This window comes from Dendrobates tinctorius, unplaced genomic scaffold (assembly GCF_039654945.1).
Source record: "Dendrobates tinctorius isolate UK_male_01 unplaced genomic scaffold, ASM3965494v1 ptg000036l, whole genome shotgun sequence".
NCBI classification, from domain to species: domain Eukaryota; kingdom Metazoa; phylum Chordata; class Amphibia; order Anura; family Dendrobatidae; genus Dendrobates; species Dendrobates tinctorius.
In genome coordinates, this window is record NW_027361704.1 from 35,338,295 (window position 1) to 35,361,115 (window position 22,821).

Consider the following 22,821-nt stretch of genomic DNA (forward strand, 5'->3'; position numbering starts at 1 on the left):
AAAAGAATGTGGGGCGAAACGTGAAAAATCTAACCCTAAGGCAGTCATACATTTCGCAAATATAGTGGAAAATTGATACCAAGACAAAAAGGACCCATCCTCATGGCACAACAAAAGTCCATCCTGACAAGACCTAAAAAATGTTAAAACCCTTGAAACAACATAATGGGCACATAATAGAATCGGGAATTGTTCCCAAAGTTATCTGCCTTCCTTTTCCTGCCTGGACAGTTTTTGATTTCAAATCCAGATTTCCACTCCCCGAGGTGTAGCTGTAACATCAACAGCTAATAATCCACCTACCCGATTCTTACTCAGGACAACAATCTTCCCAATTATCAGAACACCAAAAAATTCCAGTGAAAAAGCTTAGCAAAAAAGACAGACTGACTTAGCTTCCCCTTAATCGCTCTAACAAACTAAAAGAAATTAGTTGCCTGCTATCCTTTCTACTGCTGATCCTATGAAAACAGTTTAATTCTTGTCTGACAAGCAAAGCAGATATATACATCCCTATGTGCCCTATGGTCAAGATGAATCCTATCCTCCTTTTTCTCTGTCTATGCAATCATTGAGACTGGGCCAGGGGCTCATATCTAAGACCCTGATGATCCTGCTATGACTAACAGAATGAGGTGTAACCCACGCAGCGAGGTGTGTAGGGGTTGCCCTACCCCCAAGCAAGTTAGCAATTCCCTTACATTTGCCAAAACCTCCCTGACCACATGTGACCGACCTTCCCCCTCTTGACCCATATCAGTGTAGTTCATCCCCAGTCTACACACTAGACCTGAAGACACAAAAATAGGTGGGAACAGAGATGACACAGAGTAGTAGCTGTGATCCTTCCAGCCACAATTCCTGAATCTAAGTGTAGTTCTGCACCGTTCGACACCCTATTTCTTCTTAATGAGCTGTCTGAAAACTGATTGGCAAAAGCAGAAGGTAAAAAGATCCCAGATGTCAGGGCCCTTGAAGGCCATTCTTTGCTGGAGGATATTGCTCGAAACAAACAAGCAGCATGAACCGGGGGGCTGTGGATGGGCTGATGACCAAGCCAAGGACTCCCTCTGCCTGTATCATGTACAGCCTGAGACACCCGCACCTCACTGAAGTAAATTAGCGAACAGGAGAGGGCCGATGGATCAGTGTTTCCCACTTGTGACAGGGGCCACCATGTGAACAGGCCACTGTCTGTACCCCCTGCGGCCCAGGTCAATTTGAAGAGGGAGACAAAGATCCAGCAAGGAAGAAGCTTGAAATCTTGAGTATAAAACTTAGCATTAATTATGCACTTAAAAAACCTCAATGACATTGACAGTAGTGCATTCCAAAGTTATAATACCTACGTGTTTCGACTTTATGTCTTACTCATGGTCTGCCCAGGATCTTGTGCCATCATCCGGAGGAGCGAAGTGGGTTGCCTGATAGGTTCATCACCATGGCGACCCGCCGTGACATAATCGTAAGTGGCACATGCAAGCCCCACTCAGGCTGAGGCCTACTAACAGCTACAGGACTCAGCCGTGCGTGTGAATTCCTCTCAGACCAGGGCCTACTCACTCGCTTCTGCTGGGATTTCCAGGTGCAATAAATAAAAATAATCAATATAGGCTATGCTGCTGTGCACATGTCTATGTTTTTATATGGACCGTGTGTCTGTGCAAACCACACATGTTATTGACAAGGGCCAATAAACACAAATCTATAGGTCCTTGCAAAACACGAATAGTACATGGATGGCATCCATGTGCCATCCGTGTGCTGTACATATTTGCATTGCAAAGGAGAAGAGAAGCTTTGGAATTTAATTTTGCCATACTGGAAAAACTGATGGCGTGTGGATGAAATACTGATGCACACTAATTCAAAACAATGATGACTCTGGTAATGTTCTTTGCTGGTACTGGTTTTATTTGGAATTGTGAAGGGGACCTAACAGAAGATAGCAAAATGTCAGGCTGCAGTAGTGCTGATAGCACATATAGGTGACTAGTCCAAAATACTAGTAGGATGTACAATGTATAGGAACATAGAAGCTGACAAATAATGATGGTAATACAACACATAAAGCTTACACAGGTAGAAGTGAGCAACAATATAACCCGAAGTGCTTCAATGCTCCTTTTGTCCTGGCTCCACCATAGTGAGTGATGTTTGTTTGTGTTTATACATTTACCTTTGTAAAAGTCGCATATAAGTAATAAGATATATCATGCTGTATTTTACTGCAATGCTGGTGAAACGACAGAGTTATTTTAATATTCATATCAGAAATAAATAATTAAATGAAAGTTCACCTCTGCATAAAGTGCTGAAAGAGCTTTTACTGATTATTATTAAGAACTTAATCAATTTTTGCCTTATTTGTGCTTTTGCTTGCGTGTCCGTGAGGACAACCATTAATACTTTATGTAGAAAATGTTAACTACTTCAGGAATGGTTCTGTTTCGTAGCTCTTGATGTCTATGAAAGACTTATGTAACGTTTGTTAATTTTAATGTCCGTTTACGGCCAAAATCGAAATGATAAGGTCAATGGACAAGGCCATGTAAACTAGGACACTTCCTGTACTTGCTCCTACGTAGAGTGAACATAACATTTCACCAAGGTATAGCATGTAAATTTTCATAATATATCGATTACCAGTTATAAAGCGCAACCATAATCTGCAAATATACAGACTCCGAACAATCAGTTACAAACAAGGAGAACCTGGGTCATAATGTATCTCAAAACATAAATATTTTATTTAGGGTAAATATATACCACATAAGATAATTTAATACACATTAATTATGATGTTATCAAATATGGATAAAAAAGTGTGATCCACAAAGACAGTGAAAGAAATCGCAGTCGCAAAGTAGATCAGGACAGTAAAGCATGCATAAAAATATATATAGAAAGCAACGCTCACAAAGATTAGCATCACAAAGAAAGGCAGGATAAGCCGTAAATCGCCCACAATAATTGGGACTGCACTAATCCACCCAAAAAGCTCACATAAATAACATAAGTGAAGCATTGCTATATTATAATATGCTAAGCATAGACTGTGCAAAAAAAGTGTAAAGGGTTAATTACCCATGTGTGTAGAGTCACCTGTCCACAAGGTGACCGCAGACCCCAACGCGCGTTTCGCTAGCGTGACTCTCGCTTCCTCAAGGGGGCGTGAGGAATAAAATATTTATATTTTGAGATACATTATGACTCAGATTCTCCTTGTTTGTAATGTAAATATTCATTATTCCTTACTCAACCTGTCCTTGTGTGTACTCTATATAATGACCTCTATGGACCATTGACTCTGACTCTGTACTAACAACATAAGGAGTACTGTGCTTTCACCTGTGTTAAACTATCAATGTCATAAAAGAATATAACCTAAGTAACTGACTCGGAGTATTAGATCTAATAGTATGTTATTGTCCAGAAACTATCCACAAGTAGAATCTCATCATTAACATATAAGGGGAGATGCATTAAAACTAGTGCAAGGGAAAAGTATGGCATTGTCAAAAGCAGCTTAGTCTATTTTAATGGTAATATGTGTCGCATGACTGCAATTTTCTGAGAAGTCGCGCAACAAATATATTTGTGCAACTTGTCTGACCTGATGTTGCTCAACTATTTTAGAGCTCTGATTTTAATGTAAAGTTGCAAAAATAAGTCGCAAGTCACAAGTGAGTTGCGAAAAGTGTTATAAAATCCAATGTATTTAGGAATACATTTGCGTCGCAGTGTGTTTGCAGGTTGAAACAGTGTTACAACCAGTCACTGCGACAGTCCAGTATATTATTCCGATGCATCATTGATGAAGTTGTGTTTGCTTGGCAGGGCCTCCCACCAGGTTCAAAAATAGTAGAAATTCAGACAAATCCAAGGCACCATAAAGTGATACTTTGAAAGTATGTTTGATGAACCTGGATGTTTTCAATCAGCTGCAAATTCCATACTTCGTATTAGACAAGGGACTAACTTTATTGGACGTTATACCAGCCAGATGTGCACCCTAACTAGTGAATCGACTAGGAACAATTATGCTCTCCCCGTTATCTTCTACGCCAGCCTATACAGTGGGATCAAGAACAAACTTGCTTTTAGAGATTGTGTTGGAATATGTTTGGTGCAACAACTCCATTCCTGTCTATAAGTGTTTATTTACTAGATTTGTATGCTGTTCAAAGTTAGAACAAAAAAAAACTCCCAGAGGCTCACACAGGGAGAGCATGTGACTGTATTTCCTTTTTTTTCCTGTTTCTGTGTATGAGAGAAGCAGCCTGCTGTAGATGATGCACAGATAGAGACACAGACATTATTTATTCCTGATCTATTAAGCTACTCATATATTATTGCTGTTTGTTCCTGAATAAAGACGTTCTGTAGTCACACGCTTGGAGAGTATCCTGAATAATCCGCTGCCAACAGGTTATGGGCCCAGAGTGACACAGAACCCCAGAGTAAGGCTGGGGTCACACTTGTGCTGAATACGGACGAGTGATATGGGATAAAACATTGCATAGCACTCGCACCACTGTTAATGTATAGGACAGCTCCCATCACCTTTTTTTCTCACCCGTATTCTAAGTGCGAGAGAAATTGTAGCATGCTGTGATTGGCACTGAGACTCGACGAGTCTCGACCCACTCGCACCTATAAAAGTCTATGGGTGCAATTGACACAGCGCACATCACTCAGATGTCATCTGAGTGTTGTGCGATATACGCTGACCCCGGCTATGGAAGAGATGAAGAAATTAGTTTCTCTGTCTCCTACGCACTTGTGCTCCGATCCAATCTGTGCAAGAGGCTCGGAGAACAGTAGCATGATACTCGGCTCCCGCTCACAGCAGAGCAGGAGCCGAGGGTTATTAGCATATCGCATCTGATGCTCTCGCATCAGACGCATACGCTAATGTGACCCCGGCCTAACACGCAACAGAATCCCAGAGCAAAAGCAGCACAGAGCAACAGAGAAGATGTCCACTAGCAGCAATCGTGTCAAGTTCTCAGTGCCAAGTCTCACTAACCAGACCTACCAGTACTGGAAATTCAAGGTGAATATGCTGCTCAAATGAGAAGGTATGTAGAAATATACTCAGGAGCAAGTGCCTCATCCATTACCAGTTGATTGGCTAGAGAAGGATGAGAAAGCACAAAGCACCATCTCCCTCAGTGTAGATGATATATGCAAGTGTGCAACTGCAAAGATGTGGGATAAGTTACAGAAAGTGCATGAAAGATCAAATCTCAGTAATAAGCTTTATCTCATGAGAAAGCTATATCAGTCTAAGCTAAGTGATGGACAGAATATACAGGACTATATAAGAAACACCCTAGTGATTGTTGAGTGTATCAGGGGTATTGGAGAATAAATTAAAGATTTTCATTTTGCTGCACTTGTATTAAGTGGTCTTCCAAAAAGTTGTGACACACTCATGACTGCACTAGATGCATGGTCAGATGATGAGCTGACACTAGAGTATGTTAAAGGCAAACTTATGGATGAATTCAAGAGAAAAACGCAGCATGTAAGCAGCAGTAATGAATCCAGAGCAGAAACAGCATTAAAGACACAGGATTTCCCTAAATATAAGAGCAATCTAAGAGAAACTTGTGAATGTTTGGTCTGTAAAAATCCCAGCCACCTTAAAGCAGACTGCAGAGTTTGGAAAGCAAGAAACAGAACAGTCATCAAAGGGTTAAAACAGCTGTAAAGGAAGATTCTGCCTGGTGTATCACATAAGTGTGTATCATACAAGTGTGATGCTCAGAATTAATCCAGTATCATGTATACAGACTGTGTCCTGCCATCTGCCACTATCGCACTCTAATCAGTATGTCCACTTATTTTTTATTCTCACAGGTACAGTGGGTACGGAAAGTATTCAGACCCCTTTACATTTTTCACTCTTTGTTTCATTGCAGCCATTTGGTAAATTCAAAAAAGTTCATTTTTTTCTCATTAATGTACACTCTGCACCTCATTTTGACTGAAAAAAAAGAAATGTAGAAATTTTTGCAAATTTATTAAAAAAGAAAAACTGAAATATCACATGGTCATGATGATTCAAACTCTTTCCTCAGACACTCATATTTAAGTCACATGCTGTCCATTTCCTTGTGATCCTCCTTGAGATGGTTCTACTCCTTCATTGGAGTCCAGCTGTGTTTAACTAAACTGATAGGTGTGTGCCTTTACAAATCAAGTCCTGTCTATATAAGACCTCACAGCTCACAGTGCATGTCAGGCCAAATGAGAATCATGAGGTCAAAGGAACTGGCCAAGGTGCTCAGAGACAGAATTGTGGAAAGGCAGAGATCTGACCAAGGTTACAAAAGAATTTCTGCAGTACTCAAAGTCCCTAAGAGCACATTGGCCTCCATAATCCATAAATGGAAAAAGTTTGGGACCACCAGAAATCTTTCTAGACCTGTCCTTCCAGCCAAGCAGAGCAATCTTGGGAGAAGGGCCTTGGTGAAAGAGGCAAAGAAGAACCCCAATATCACTCTGGCTGAGCTCCACAGATGCAGTAGAGAGGTGGGAAAAAGCTCCACAAAGTCAACTATCACTGCAGCCCTCCACTAGTCGGGCCTTTATGGCAGAATGGCCCATTGGAAACCTCTCCTCAGTGCCAGACATATAAAAGCCAGCATAGAGTTTGCTAAAAAACACATTAAGGACTCCCAGACTATGAGAAATAAGATTCTCTGGTCTGATGAGACAAAGATAGATATTTTTGGTGGTAATTCTAAGTGGCATGTGTGGAGAAAACCAAGTACTGCTTATCACCTGCCCAATACAATCCCAACAGTGAAACATGGTGGTGGCAGCATCATGCTTTGGGGGTGTTTTTCAGCTGCAGGGACAGGACGACTGGTTGCAATTGAATGAAACATAAATGCAGCCAAGTACAGAGATATCCTGGATGAAAACCTCTTCCAGAGTGCTCTGGACCTCAGACTTGGCCAAAAGTTCACCTTCCAACAAGACAATGACCCTAAGCACACAGCTTAAATAACAAAGGAGTGGCTTCAGAACAACTCTGTGGCCATTCTTGACTGGCCCAGCCAGAGCCCTAACTTAAACCAAATTAAGCTTCTCTGGAGAGACATGAAAATGGCTGTCCACTAACATTCACCCTCCAGCCTGATGGAACTGGAGAGGATCTGCAAGGAGGATAGCAGAGGATCCCCAAATCCAGGTGTGAAAAACTTGTTGCATCATTTCCAAGAAGACTCATGTCTGTATTAGCTCAAAAAGGTGCCTCTACTCAATACTGAGCAAAGGATCTGAATACTTATGACCATGTCATATTTCAGTTTTCTTTTTTAATAAATTTGCATAAATTTCTACATTTCTGTTTTTTTTTCAGTCAAGATGGAGTGCAGAGTGTACATTAATGAGAAAAAATGAACTTTTTTGAATTTACCAAATGGCTGCAATGAAATAAAGAGTGAAAAATTTAAAGGGGTTTGAATACTTTCTGTACCCACTGTATGTAACCCATCTTTCCTCACAGACTTTTCTTACCTCTGCTGCTAGCATTCACTCGTTACATAACCCAACTTTCCACACAGACTTTTCTTACATCTGTTGCTAGCATTCACTTGGTACGTTTCAGCTAACCACTGCTTTATCCCAATGTTATTTCTGAGCTTGTTTACACTGCCTTAATCATATGCATCTGGTTTATTCTTAATTATCTGACAAAAATGAGCACAGACCACTCCTCTCTGCTTCACACCTGAATGCATTTTCTTGCAAATATATTGCAGACCCAGACCCTAAGTCTGCCAAGATGTCAGTCTGCCCCGTGTATCACATAAATGTGTATAATACAAGTGTGATGCTCAGAATAAATCTGGAGTTGAACCAGAAGGGAACTGAAGGTAGCTGGATACAGTCACTGTAAACAATGTTTCTGCTTGTTTTCACTCTCACTCCTATAATCCTTCACTTTTTGCTAATCCCCCTAATCCCTACACCTAGTAAGGAACTATTAATCTCTCACTCCATCCTCCCCATCCATCTCACCTCCTCCTCAGAACTGTTCATAAAAATACAATCCTCTGTCTCCAAACACAGATAGCCTCCTCATGCCCTCTCCTGCTCCCACCTGCTTACACTTTATCTGCCACTCATCACTGTCAGTGATATTTCTCCAAATCCTAGTCCTCCTCACCACATTCCTACAGTCATTTCTACCTCCCATCCATGCTCTGTCTCAACTTTCCGTAACCTCTCTAACCTTATACCCATTCACCCGGTCCCCACTACCTCAGTCCCACTAACAGGAGCTCTATGGAACGCTCGCTCTGTCTGCAACAAACTTTTCTACATCCATGATCTTTTCATTGCTCACAAATGTTCCTTCCTTGCCATCACCGAAACCTGGCTCACCCCCTCTGACACGGCCTCTCCTGCTGCACTTTCATATGGAGGGTTTCACCTTTCCCTCACCCCCCGCCCCAGCAGCAAAGATGGTGTAGGAGTTTGTTTTCTCCTGTCAGATAACTGCTCCTTCACTCCAATCCCACTGCCACCCTCTGTTACCCTCCATTCCTTTGCGGTGCACGCTGTGCGCATCTACTCCCCCTCCAACCTCCTTGATAGACCACTTCACCACCTGGCTACTTCATTTCCTTTCCGCTGACATCACCACTATCTTCTTGGGCGACTTTAACATCCCCATTGACACTTCCCTCTCAGCTGCCACTAAACTTCTATCTCTCACTTCCTCTATCGGCCTCAATCAAAGGTCTTCTGCAGCCACTCACAAAGATGGCCTCATATTGGACCTCATCTTCACCCACCTCTGCTCCCTATCTAACCTCGCTAACTCACCTCTACCTCTTTCTGACCATAACCTAATTACATTCTCTTCCCTCTCCTCTCCAGGTCCACAATCCCCACCCCATAAACTTGCACACCCTTGCAGAAATCTTAAACACCTCAATCTACACTCACTGTCTGAATCCCTTTTCCCTCTTACAGACATAAGTTCCCTACATAATGTGGATGCCGCTGCCGCTCTTTATAATACCACAATACCACAATAGCTATAGCTCTAGAATCAGTAACCCCTCACACATACCAAAGCTCACAAAATCAACAGACAGACCTGGCACACCAGCCTGACCAAAGAACTGAGGTGGGCTTCTAGGGTTGCTGAGCAGAGATGGAAAAGATCACACTCCAACGAACAGTTCATCACATTCAAACAGTCCCTCACTACTTTCAAGGCCACACTCGCTGCAGCAAAACAAGTCTACTTATCAACTCTCATATCCTCCCTGTCTCACAACCCTAAACAGCTATTCAACATTTTCATTTCTCTCCTCCGTCCCACAGCATCACCTCCCTCTCCACTCGTCTCAGCTGAAGGCCTTGCCTCATTTTTCAAGCAGAAGATTGATATCATCAGAGACTGTTTTGGTCGACAATCCCCAGAGCCCTTCCTCCTAACTGCCCAGCCCTCCTCCAAAACCAACTTCTCCACCATTACATAAGACCGGCTCTCCACTCTACTCTCAAGATCACATCTCACCACCTGTGCACTTGACCTGTTCCCATCCCATTTTATCCTAAACCTCACCACAGTCTTCATCCCAACCCTAGCCCATCTCTTCAACCTATCACCAACAACTGGTGTTTTCCCCTCAAGCTTTAAACATGCCACAATCACACCTATCCTCAAATAGACCTCTCTTGACCCATCCTCTGTATCTAGCTATCACCCTATATTAATTCTCCCCTATGCCTCAAAACTACTGGAACGACACATCCATCTTGAACTGTACACCCACCTCTCTACTTGCGCCCTCTTCGACCGCTCCTACAATTTGGCTTAAACTTAAACTGCCCTAACTAAGGTCACCAATGACCTACTAACTGCCAAAGCCAAGCGACACTACTCTGTCCTCCTCCTCCTAGACCTGTCCTCTGCCTTTGACACAGTGGACCATTCCCTATTACTACAGACCCTATCATCTCTTGGCATCACAGACTTGGCCCTATCTTGGATCTTGTCATACCTTACAGACCAGACATTCAGTATCTCCCACTCACACAACACCTCCTCACCTCACCTCCTATCTGTCAGAGTCCCGCAAGGTTCAGACCTAGGACCCCGCTCTTCTCCATTTACAAAACAGAATTCATCATCTTTCCCCCATCTCATTCGACCCCCTTAGTGGACTTATACATTAAAGTAAATGGCTGCGTACTCTCCTTAGTCCCACAAGCTCGCTGCCTCAGGGTAATCCCTGACACTGATCTCTCTTTCAAACCACATATCCAAGCCCTTTCCACTTCCTGCCGACTTCAACTCAAAAATATTTCACGGATTCGTATATTCCTCAACAAAGAATCTGCAAAAACCCTAGTCATGCCCTCATCATCTCCCGCCTTGACTACTGCAACCTCCTGCTCTGTGGCCTCCCCTCTAACACTCTCGCACCCCACCAGTCCATTCTAAATTCTGCTGTTCGACTAATCCACCTGTCCCCCTGCTATTCCCTAGCCTCTCCCCTTTGTCAATCCCTGCACTGGCTCCCCATTACCCAGACTCCAGGTCAAAACCCTAACCATGGCATACAAAGCCAAGCACAACCTGTCCCTCCATACATCTCTGACCTCATCTCCCGGTACTTATCTACATGCAACCTCCGATCCTCACAAGATCTACTTCTCTACTCCCCTCTTCCCACAATTGCATACAAGATTTCTCCCATGCATCCCCCCTACCCTGGAACTCTCTACCATAACTTTTCAGACTCTCACCTACCTTGGAAACCTTCAAAAAGAACCTGAAGACCTAACTCTTCTGACAAGCCTAAAACCTGCAGAAACCACCGATCGACCAAGCCACTGCATGACCTGCTCTACCCTCGCCTACTGTATCCTCACTCATCCCTTGTAGATTGTGAGTCCTCACGGGCAGGGTCCTTTCTCCTCCTGTACCAGTCGTGACTTGTATTGTTTAAGATTACTTTACTCGTTTTTATTATGTATACTCCTTTTTATATGTAAAGCGCCATGGAATAAATGGTGCTATAATAATAAATAATAATAATAATTCTGCATGTGTTGAAACTGAATTTAATGCCAGTATAGGCCCATCTGCAAAGCATATATGGTGTATAGATTCTGGTGCAAGCAGTCATATGACAAATAGCAAGAATTTCTTCACTGACCTTAATGAAAGCAAGTCAGAAAAGGTCATCTTAGCTAATGGTCACTATATGACTTCAGAAGGAGCAGAAGATGGTTAAAACCACTATCCAGTTTCCTCAGCACAAAGCAGAAAGACCCCAATGAAGGATGTTCTCTATGTTTCCTGTCTTGAAAGCAATCTTCAGTCAGTAAAGAAGCTCACACAAAAGGGGAATGTAGTTACTTTTAGAGATAACAATTGCATTATCTCAAAGAAGGGTTACACTCTTGCAGAACGAAAAATCCAAGATGAACTTTATCAGCTAAAATGCAAAGAAAGAGTGTACAGTGCTGGACAAGATCTACATAAGAACGGTTTCCATGTATGGCACAGACGTCTTGGGCACAGAGACCCAGAATCAATAAGGAAGCTAGCTCAACTTCTTCTCAAGTTCTCAAAGAAAGCTGTGTCTGCGATACCAACAGCATGTTTCAGACAACATCACCTGTTCTCTGAAAAAATCTATGTCTGCCAGGGTGCATTTCACCACTAACACATGGACAACCAAACATGGGCAGGGGCATTACATCTCACTGACTGGGCACTGGGTGTCTCTGGGGGCTGTGGGGGCTGGTAGTCAAGGGGCTGCTCACACAAGTCTTTGAATCCACAAGCCTTGCAGGACAAACCTGTGTATCTAACAGTTCCTCCACTGCTTCTTGCTCCTCCACCTCCTCTAGGACCTTAACCTGTCCCTTAATCAGATGCGTGTTCCAGCAATGCAGATAGAATTACCCACACCGTGGGAAGACCGTGTGCGATAACATTGCAAAGCTGGTTGCGGCCCTTTGCAGGGCAACCTCACACATGTGCCTTGCATGGTTAATATCCTCAACCTGGTGGTACAGCAATTTCTCCGCCACTATCCAAGCTTGAATGGGCTGAGGAGGAAAACATGGTTGCTGTGTGCTCACTTCCGATGGTTGCACCCCACAGGTCATTGACTTACATCGCTACAGAGGTCTTTCGGGCTACCAGTTAACTGTTTGATTTGTGATGTTCCTACTAGGTAGAATTCCACTCTGCACATGTTTCAGTGACTGTTGCAGCAGCGATAAGTGCTGATGCAGTATGTCCTTTTGCATAGCTTTTGCCAATGCAGTATGGACATGCTGCATATTACATTTGCAGCGTGGGCATGGATAAAGGACCTCTGAACTCTTCAGCACAGTTTTGCAATGGCTACTAAGATGGTTAGCACTGACAATGCCATAATCAGCATCACTATTCCTGTCATCTACATGCTGGAGCACACTTTGAATAGTCTGCTTGAGGAGGTGGTGGTCCTAGAGGAAGAGGTGGAAGCAAAATAGGATGTGGAAGGTATAACAATATCTCAAATCTCTGGACTGTGATTGCACAGGCAGGTGCCCTGACAGGATGGCTTATAGTGATCGAAGGGGGCTCATGGTACCAGACAAACTGTTAGTGAAGATGCAGGAGCTGAGGAACCAATGAAGAAGGACAAGGTGATGGACGAGCAACAGTTGGGTGATAAATAGGATAATGATCCCCTCACTGTTGTCCATGGTTGGCATGAGGAGATGGAGGAAGCTACTTTGAGGGTTACCCCCCCACCAACATACAATGGACTTGGACCTCATGGAATTGCCCGACACTTGAGCACCTTCTTGCTGCACTGTCTTCAACATGATGCCCGCATTGATAGGTTAAGAAATAGTGCTGACTACTGGTTTGCCACCCTGTTATATCCATGATACAAGAGTAAATTTTGCCAGATGCTTCTCCCCCTGAAAAGGAAAGCGTGCATGCTGGAGTATCAAAAAATGCTTGTAGACATTTTTAAGAGTGATTTTCCCTAAAACAGCTGTTAGGCACAGAGTGTGCACAGCAGTTCTAGACTTTCAACCCTGGGAACGTCAAGGCATCAATGCAAAAACATTAGCAGCAGTAGTGTAAGCGGCATAAGCAATTTCTGTGAGTTGTTTCACACATTTTTTAGACCAGCTGGTGCACCAGCAGAACAGAGTACAAGTCTGACACATTGGGAATGACTGGAAAGAATGGTGCAGGAGTATCTGGAGCTCAGTATCAATGCCATCAGGTGGAATTTGAACCCTTATGCATTTTGGTCTTCAAAAATGGAAGAGTGGCCTGAGCTTGCCTGGCACACCTGGGAGAATTTGTCATAACCGGCAGCCAGCATTCTTTCAATATATATCTTCAGCGCTGCTGGTGGTGTCTTGACGGATAAGCGCATCTGACTATCCCCTGAAATTGTAGACCACCTAACTTTAATTAAAATGAGAAAGTCATGGATCTCAAATGACTTTTGCACCTCAGTCGCAGACTGTGCAGACTAGGTGATGGTGTCTTTTTAAGTGTCATGGAATGACCTTGCATTATTGCAGTTTGTGACACCTTGACCATGTCTTCTTGGAAGACATTTCTTTTTGGAAATGTGGAGGCACAAAATTGTGTCTCTATCTGTTGGTTTAACTATAGTGGAAGGTGTGTCAGAGGTCCATTATACTGTTCTACTATGCAGCAATTGATGCCACTTTAGTGGTGTGTGGCAATCATTTTTTAAATGTTTGCACTCCAAGTTGGGTCTCCTTCATGTGTGTTGCCTGTAGCAGAAGGGCTCCCAGACCGGAATGCCTGCACTCATTTTCCGTTAACTACCTGTGTTACTATCCTTACATTTTTCTAACATTAGTGCTCTGCCAAGCTTATATTTGTGCCACATGAGTGTGGCTGGGAGAAAAAAGTTTGAACTTTTGAATGAGGTATCAGGACACCCAGCAAAAAAAGGCTTACACAGCTCCCTCACCCACTTCGTCTTAATTGAAATTTCAATTCAAAGTTCTAAATGCTGGCCCAGACTCTTATACCTCATACATGGCCCATGGCAGACTGCTTCTGTGCCATTATAAAATGTTCTGTTGTGGGTCAATTCATCAGTCAACCACCTGTGTTACTATCCTTACATCTTTCTACCAATAGCATTCTATGAAACTGATGTTTGTGCTACCTGAGTGTGGCTGGGAAAAAAAAAACAGATTGAGTTGTTGCATGAGATATCAGGGTTCCCAGCAAAGTAGGCTTACACCATCCTAACACCCACCTCAGGTTAATTGAAACATCAATTCAAAGCTCTAATAAATAATAATCTTTATTTTTATATAGCGCTAACATATTACGCAGCACTTTACAGTTTGCACACATTATCATCACTGTCCCCAATGGGGTTCACAATCTAAATTCCCTATCAGTATGTCTTTGGAACCAGCTCTAACTACTGGTTCAGACACTGCTACCTCATGCATCGTTCATGGCTGACTGCTTCTGTGCTGTTATCAAATTTCCACTGTGGGTCAATTGAAGTTATTTTCCAGGTGTCAGCCCCTACTTTTTGTAAATGTTGGGACTCCAAGTTGGGTCTCCTGCATGTGTGTTGCCTAAATTTGGCAGACCTCTCAGTGCACCAAACCTACACCTGTCACTCATCCATCTGTTACTGATCAATGTTTCAGCTAGAAATGCTGGCTCAAGCCCTGTCCCATGCATCCATGCTTCCCAATTATACAATTTCTATTCTGAGTCAATTGATGTCACTTTTCCTGGTGTCTACCCCCAATTTGAGCTGTTTGGGAAGCTTTTTGTCCCCCTTATGGCGTTACCTATGCATTTGGTTTTACCTCCAAATGACATCAATGGAGTTCGAGTGTGTTCGACCAACTGCTCGGCGAACATGGGAATGCTTGCCAAACCAAACTGAACCTTGAAATGTTCATTCATCTCTAATAGTCACTCTCCACTTTGGGCTCATAGTCTAAATTCCAAGTCAGTATTTTTTTACTCATTCAACGAAACCACAGCACTCGGAGGACACCCATTCAAACATAAGGGAGAACAGTCAAACTCCTTGTAGATGTTGTCCTTGGTGGGATTTGAATGCAGGATTACATTCCTTGTACATATGTTTGATAAGAGAAAAAAGTGGAACACAGCAGTCCATTTGCAGCCATTGATTGCTTAAAGAGAACCTGATGCCATGAAAATTTAGGCCAGTCTGTGAGCACCATGTTTTAGAGCAGGGGGAGCTGAGTAGATTCATACAGTGCCTTGCTAAAGTATTCGGCCCCCTGGAACTTTTCAACCTTTTCCCACATATCATGCTTCAAACATAAAGATACCAAATGTAAATTTTTGGTGAAGAATCAACAACAAGTGGAACACAATTGTGAAGTTGAACGAAATTTATTGGTTATTTTAAATTTTTGTGGAAATGCAAAAACTGAAAAGTGGGGCGTGCAATATTATTCAGCCCCTTTACTTTCAGTGCAGCAAACTCACTCCAGAAGTTCATTGTGGATCCCTGAATGATCCAATGTTCTCCTAAAATGATTAATGATGATAAATATAATCCACCTGTGTGTAAACAAGTCTCCGTATAAATGCACCTGCTCTGTGATAGTCTCAGGGTACTGTTTGAAGCACAGAGAGCATCATGAACACCAAGGAACACAACAGGCAGGTCCGTGATACTGTTGTGGAGAATTTTAAAGCCGGATTTGAATACAAAATGATTTCCAAAACTTTAAACATCCCAAGGAGCACTGTGCAAGCGATCATATTGAAATGGAAGGAGTATCATGCCACTGCAAATCTGCCATGACCCGGCCATCCCTAGAAACTATCATCTCAAACAGAGAGAAGACTGATTAGAGATGCAGCCAAGAGGCCCATGATCACTCTGGATGAACTGCAGAGATCTACAGCTGAGGTGGGACAGTCTGTCCATAGGACAACAATCAGACGTACAATGCACAAATCTGGCCTTTATGGATGAGTGGCAAGAAGATGGCCATTTCTCAAAGATATCCATAAAAAGTGTCGTTTAAAGTTTGCAACAAGCCACCTGAGAGACACACCAAACATGTGGAAGAAGGTGCTCTGGTCAGATGAAACCAAAATCGAACTTTTTGGCAACAATGCCAAACGATATGTTTGGCGTAAAGGCAACACAGCTCATCACCCTGAACACACCATCCCCACTGACAAACATGGTGGTGGCAGCATCATGGTTTGGGCCTGCTTTTCTTCAGCAGGGACAGGAAAGATGGTTATAATTGATGGGAAGATGGATGGAGCCAAATACAGGATCCTTCTTGAAGAAAACCTGTTGGAGTCTGCAAAAGACCTGAGGCGGAAATTTGTCTTCCAACAAGACAATTATCCCAAACATAAAGCAAAATCTACAATGGAATGGTTCACAAATAAACGTATCCAGGTGTTAGAATGGCCAAGTCAAAGTCCAGACCTGAATCCAATCGAGAATCTGTGGAAAGAGCTGAAAACTGCTGTTCACAAACGATATCCATCAAACCTCACTGAGCTCGAGCTGTTTTCCAAGGAAGAATGGGCTAGAATTTCAGTCTCTCAATGTACAAAACTGATAGAGACATACTCCAAGTGACTTGCAGCTATAATCGCAGCAAAAAGTGGCGCAACAAAGTATAAAGTTAAAGCGGCCGAATAATATTGCATGCCCACCTTTTCAGTTTTTGCATTTCCACAAAAATTTAAAATAACCAATAAATTTCGTTCAACTTCACAATTGTGTCCCACTTGTTGATTCTTCACCAAAAATTTACATTTGGTATCTTTATGTTTGAAGCATGATATGTGGGAAAAGGTTCAAAAGTTCCAGGGGGCCGAATACTTTCACAAGGCACTGTATATAGTTTTGAGAGAAAAGATTCAGCATAATCTGTGTTTTCATCATTTATACTCTGCTCTTGGATTTTCAGTCCAGTGGGTGGTTCCATTAGTGACTGACAGCTTTATTTATATAAGTGTGCATATTAGGAAAGCTGTCAGTCACTGATAGGACAGGCCACTGGACTGAAAATCCAAGAGCAGAGTATAAATGATGAAAACACAGATTATACTGAATCTTTTCTCACAAAACTATATATTAATCTCCTCATCTCCACCTGCTCTATAATTATATGTGTATAATTCACATGCAACTAAAGAACACTAATAGGTGCTTACTGTAAACTATGAATGTTTTGCTAACTTAAAGTACAAACATTAACTCCTTCACTTATTTACACTACCCCATCTTATAGTAAGATTCCTACTATAGTCTGAAGAATATGGTGAATGTTCTTCCCACTCTGTGTTGCATCAGGTCAGCATCAGGACAGTATGTCACATTGGCATACGTCTAATTCAAAAGTTTGCAATGGGATTCTGCCTCCTCTATATACATCCCTGCGCAAAGTTGCATTTTTCTAATTGATAATGTCAGTGTGTGATAAAAAATTAGTGGTAGATACAAGAATGACTTGAGAAAATAGGAAATTCTCTCTGAAATCTGACCTTGAAGTTCCACAATTAGGCCTGGCAGAGTTAGCAAGCCAAAACTTAAACAACTGAAAAGTTGGCCAAACAATTTCCATTATATGTAAATGGCACCTGGTTAATAAAACAAAACTATGCAACTAACAAGTATAATAAAAGAAATTCAACATTTCCTACCTGAAGAAGCAGATTGGGTTTGCATTTGAAGTTTTATCTTTACCAGGTCTACAGGTCCACCGATCACCACAGAAACACATCCAGCTAACATGCTTGCAAAAGTCAAGTCTATAAAGTCCGGAAGATTTTTTGAGCTTTTATCTCGATACTGACTAATAAATCTCTGGGCATTGCTGAAGACACCAAACACTACTGAGTTGTAAATCGCAATACTAGCCAAAGGGAAGGACATTCCTTTAAAAAATCCAGCAACCTAGGAGAAGAAAAATGCAAAAGCAAATTTGACAATTGGAAAAATTATAAAGTTGTACAAAGCACACTACATAAATCCATAAGCCTAGATACATCACATACACTTTGTAAAGTAACCAATTTCTTGCACAATACGAGGTTATGCAAAGATGTTGTGACTTTTGCCATTTTCACGCCAGACTTGGCCAGATCAGCTAAAATGGGAGAAGGTGGGGGGTGGAATTCAGGGTGGATGTGCCTGTATAATTCATGCCAAGTTTGTGGCCCAAGTTACAACACAAATATTACTCTTGGCTCTGGAGTAAGATTTGTGGCGAGGTTCATGGAAGCAAACGGAACTTCTAAGATGTTGCTGATTCATTGCTCCTTTCTAAAGAATCAGGAGCATCCTACTCCACCACATCCGTCACCAAGACCAGCATAAAGAACTCTGGAATTAATTAATGTGTGCCAGAATTTTGATACAATTTGTTATTTACCTATGTAACTGTTTTAACATTTTTTAGTCCTGTACTTAATATGGCTACTGTAAAGCCTCTGGATTGAACCCCTTAATATCCATCTTGTCTACATTTTTGGATAGTGAGAATTTTGTACAGGAGTGAGTTATTCACAGACATTTCAAAGGAAATAAACTTCCATTATTAATATGGGATGGAGGTGTAGGAAGGTGGGCCGGACCACGGGTACCTGCATGCCTGGTCTGGAACTAAAAAGACTGCATCCTCAGTTCCCGGGGGGACAGCTTGGAAGAGGCGGACCTTTCCCTGCAGCCTGAGGGAAGCCTGAGAGGGAGGGACCTTCTTGCTGACCTGGAGAGGTGGGAAGAGACAGGTAGAAAGCGCGTGCAGCACCCGGCATATAAAAGGGAAAAGCGCGCAAAGGACCGCACTTTGGTGCGAAGGCAGAGCAGCACGCAGAGCAGTAAGCAGCGCGCTGGGCTGCCCCTTCCTTAACCGAGGACCAACATTGCGGCAGGGCCCAGCTGTCTAGAGCGAGACTGCTGCCAGGAGAGAAGCTGGGTGTAGAACAGAGCAGAGCCGTGCACACAGGTCAGAGAAGAGACATGCACACAGGACAGAGCAGAGCCATGCATGCAGGACAGAGCAGACCCGGTTGTGCAGAAGCCACAGAGAGAGAAGGGCCCCGTCGAGGGAGCACCAGCATTGTGCAGGGAAGCGTCCGCCATTCCCCATCACCAGCAGCGGGGACCAGAAGGGGAGAGGATCATGCAGGGTGTGTTGGTGGCTACCAGAAAGCAAGATGCAGAAAGTACCGTGTCCGTGAGTACTACACATGTGCCCCTTACGACTGTGACTTGTGCTACCGTCAGCCACTGTGGGCTCGCTTGACTGAAACTGTGAGGAGAGTTATGCTGGAGTTTCGTCAGGCTAAGACAGCACCGTGGCCCGTAACGTTGTAGGCATCTACAGTATATGGACTAGGGGCAGTGGAAGGTACCTGATACCAACCTCTGTTACCAGAAGAAGGGGTATTGTTTGTGTGGTGCCCCTGGGGGTTCAGTTGCCACAGAGGTACTGCACCTCAGCTAGAGCTATGGTACTCCGCTCTCAGGTAAGGAGGGGGCACTACTCAGAACCCAGACACTTGTATCCAAAACTGTACCGCTCAGGGCCCAGGAGGAGCTAGGTAGAGGGTGTGGGTGGGAAAGCAGCAAGGGGAGAGCTGAAGGAAGTGACAGTGAGAGCAGTGAGGGAGTTGTTGCTGGGGACTGGAGCTGAGAGGAGCTCATCCCTAGACCAGAAGACAGTAGAAAGAGAGAAAGGAAAGACAGAAGAAATAGAAAGATAAGCTTCAGCGGCAGAGGTAAAGAAGGCGTCCTAGGGCACGGGAAGTGAGGAGTCCACCCATGGAGCCCGAATCCACGCCGACCATAGTCGGCTGGAGGGACCAGGTTGCAGTAGGGGACCGGCCCCAGACTAGTATAGAAACTAAGGACTCAGCTAGCAAACCGGAGGCTGTAGTGACTGTATGTGATACAGCCAGCTCCATACACAAGCGCTGAAAAGGCAGCCAGATGGGATCAAGAGGACTAAGGTATGTCACCCAACAGGATCCGAGGCTGCTGGCTCGGGACACTGCGTGTGAAGTCGCAAGGCAGGAGAGGAGTGAGCCAGCTCAGTGAGACGGCCAGGGAAGGAACATCTGAAGGGGATTCTGACACAGTGTACCCCAAATTACTTGAGAGCTGGCTGGACCACCAACCCAGAGGACACAGCATCCCGGCTGGGGAATGTAACTGGAGAACTGTGAGTAAAAGTGTGGAAACTGCACTCCGCTGTGTCCTCGGATTTATTTACTGCATCACCTGCCTTGCACCACAACTGCCATCATCATCTCTAACTCCTATACCTGCCCTGGGGCTTAGCTCTTCCCATGGAGAGCTGTAACAACTCTGCTGCATCACTAACAGCCCCAGAGGTCTCTTGTGCAGCATCGGCTATCACCTTCATTGCCGAACACCACGGGTAGTGTCACAAATCTATTTCCCCATAAACTACTACCCCCATCTTTTATTAACATTGCATGCCCAAGATCACGGATCGGGTCAATGCTGCCGTGACAAATCCCCCAAAGGACTGACCGCCCCGGTACCGAGTAAGCCATGGCCCTAGGGGGCGCTACAAACTTGGCAACATGAACAGGATCTACCGACCCAGAAAACCAGGTCCCATGTGCCTAGAGACTATGCCAAAGGACTGTGTAATGGCGCCAACCAAATAAGAACAAGCGCATGCATGTGCAAATGGAAGTGGAGCTGCTTCTCATCGTGGGCTGGATTGCAGATAAGCGCAAAAATCATGCCCGTCCACTGTAAAGATACTAAAGCTGATAGAACATGTCCGTAGGCCAGGGGGATCTGCCTCCTGGCTCAGGATGGTGGGAAAAGAAGGAACTGCCCACAAAGGGAGAGCAGAAGGAACACGCGGGAAAGTGTGCGGCAGGAAGGAAGGTAACGATCCTGGTGGATGCTATGGTGAGCAGTTGTCGAAGGCCTTGGGTACGCAAGGTGGAAGCGGAGGATTCCCCCAGCCAGCGAGATGAAGCCCCAAACCAGCTGCCTGTGGTGGACCCAGAGCTCCTCGGAGTCAAGGTGAAGGAGCTGACACGACAAATTCTGCAAGTAGCAGCTTGCCGTGGTGTCAACATGGAAGGAGGCCCTGCTAGAAAGGGTGACAGGGTGAAGAATGGCATCTCAACCAGCATTCTCAACCCCAGAGGTGAAGGAGGAGAAGACAGGCACCGGAGGAGCAGGTATGAACATTGCCCCGGTAGTAGAGGAGACCCTGGTGGAACCCCTAAAACCCCCGCCAACCCTAAAATCCAGCCAGGTAGTAACAGACATAGCCTAGAACCAGATGGCAGACCCTAGGGGTGAGCTGGCGGATCTACTACTACCCAAACCTTTGCCCCTGGTGGTGGGCGGCAAAAAGGAGGTGATCCGCTGGAAGCACACAGGGACAGACTTGATGGGGTTCCTGGAGGAGGCCCAAGTAGGAGAAAACCGAGTGGAAACATTCAGCAGGGAGGACTACTGCCGGCGGCAAGTGCTGAAGCTAGAGGAAGAGGAGCAGGAGCGTAGGGCTCAGTGGAGGGCGATGGAGAAGCGCAACATGAAGGTGAAGGCCCAGGTCCGCTAAGTCAAACCTGCCGACCGGGGTCCGCTGCGGTAGGGCACTGTGGTCCCCTTTGACCTAATCAAGAGCTGGGGATTCATCATGGAGCCTGGAATGTCCTCAGAACTCTTTGTAACCCGCCGAGATGTGGAGTCACATCTCCTAGAGGGACACCCCTACTGTGACCTATACCCAGGGGATCAGGTGAAATTCACCCGGCATATGGGTGAAAGGGGTTGGTGCGCCCTCAACTGAAGAAATACATGGGAGAACATATTGGTTCCAAACAAATGGAGGCGGTGCCAAAGAAGCGACCAGCAGCTACAACCCTGACCAGTCCGCCAGACCCTGCAGCTGCAGTAACTGAAACCACAGTGCGGTCACATGCAACGCAGACCCTGGCTGCAGGACTGACCCCGTTATTGTCACTCGACATGATGCAGGAAAGAGAACTGTCAGAGACAACGCACTGCACTTGCTCATAGAGCCAGTGCGCGTGTCCTGAGTACAGAAGCAGTGCTAGAAGATACCTGTGGAGTGGGCAGCAGAGGTGACCATGCGTGCTTCAGGCTAATAGTGTCAGGGTCCAGTCAGCGCTGGAAGGTAAAGAGGCATAGGACCTGCGGACACTGAAACTGAATAATGTGCACGGGACCTATGGTCATGTGACTGCAAGGGGGCGGGGCTTAGCGTCCTGTATTCAGATAGGACAGGACACCATACAACAACTCAGAGTCAGGCAAAACAGAGGTCACAGCAGTACGGGCAAACGAGGTACAGGAGGGACAAACAGACGGGTAGTCAGACAGAGCCAAAGGTCATACACAAGAGGGCGACGTGGTACAAAGGGGACAAGCAGAGAGGAGTCGGTTCACAAGCAGAGAGTCATACACGAGAGGTAGCGCAGTACAAGAGGGTCAGGCAGAACTCGTAACAGGGACAGAACCAGATCACAACCGAACAAGCAAGCAAGATATCAGGCACAAGGCACACGTATACAAGAGGTCACTTAACTCAGCCGAGGGCAGGAGTATAACTGACACTGGACCCAGGTCCAGTGAGCACTAAATAGCCTCCTGCTGCCAGAGAGAGGCAGCACAATTAATCCATAGTCTAACCAGGACGGGTCAAAGCGAAATCCCGTCCTGGATCATGACAGTACCCTCCTCTCAATGGGGGGGCCACCGGACCCCCAGG

At 44.6% G+C, this 22,821-nt stretch overlaps 1 protein-coding gene across 3 annotated transcripts in view; it reads right to left on the reverse strand.

The window, feature by feature from the left end:
- The window catches only part of SLC25A48 (solute carrier family 25 member 48), a 160,580-nt gene that overhangs the window by 57,819 nt on the left and 79,940 nt on the right, over positions 1-22,821 (reverse strand). For all 3 annotated transcript variants that reach the window (XM_073573795.1, XM_073573796.1, XM_073573794.1), the window contains one exon: positions 17,735-17,987. In XM_073573795.1, the coding sequence (XP_073429896.1) occupies positions 17,735-17,987 (253 nt within the window). The remainder of the gene's footprint in view (positions 1-17,734; positions 17,988-22,821) is intronic.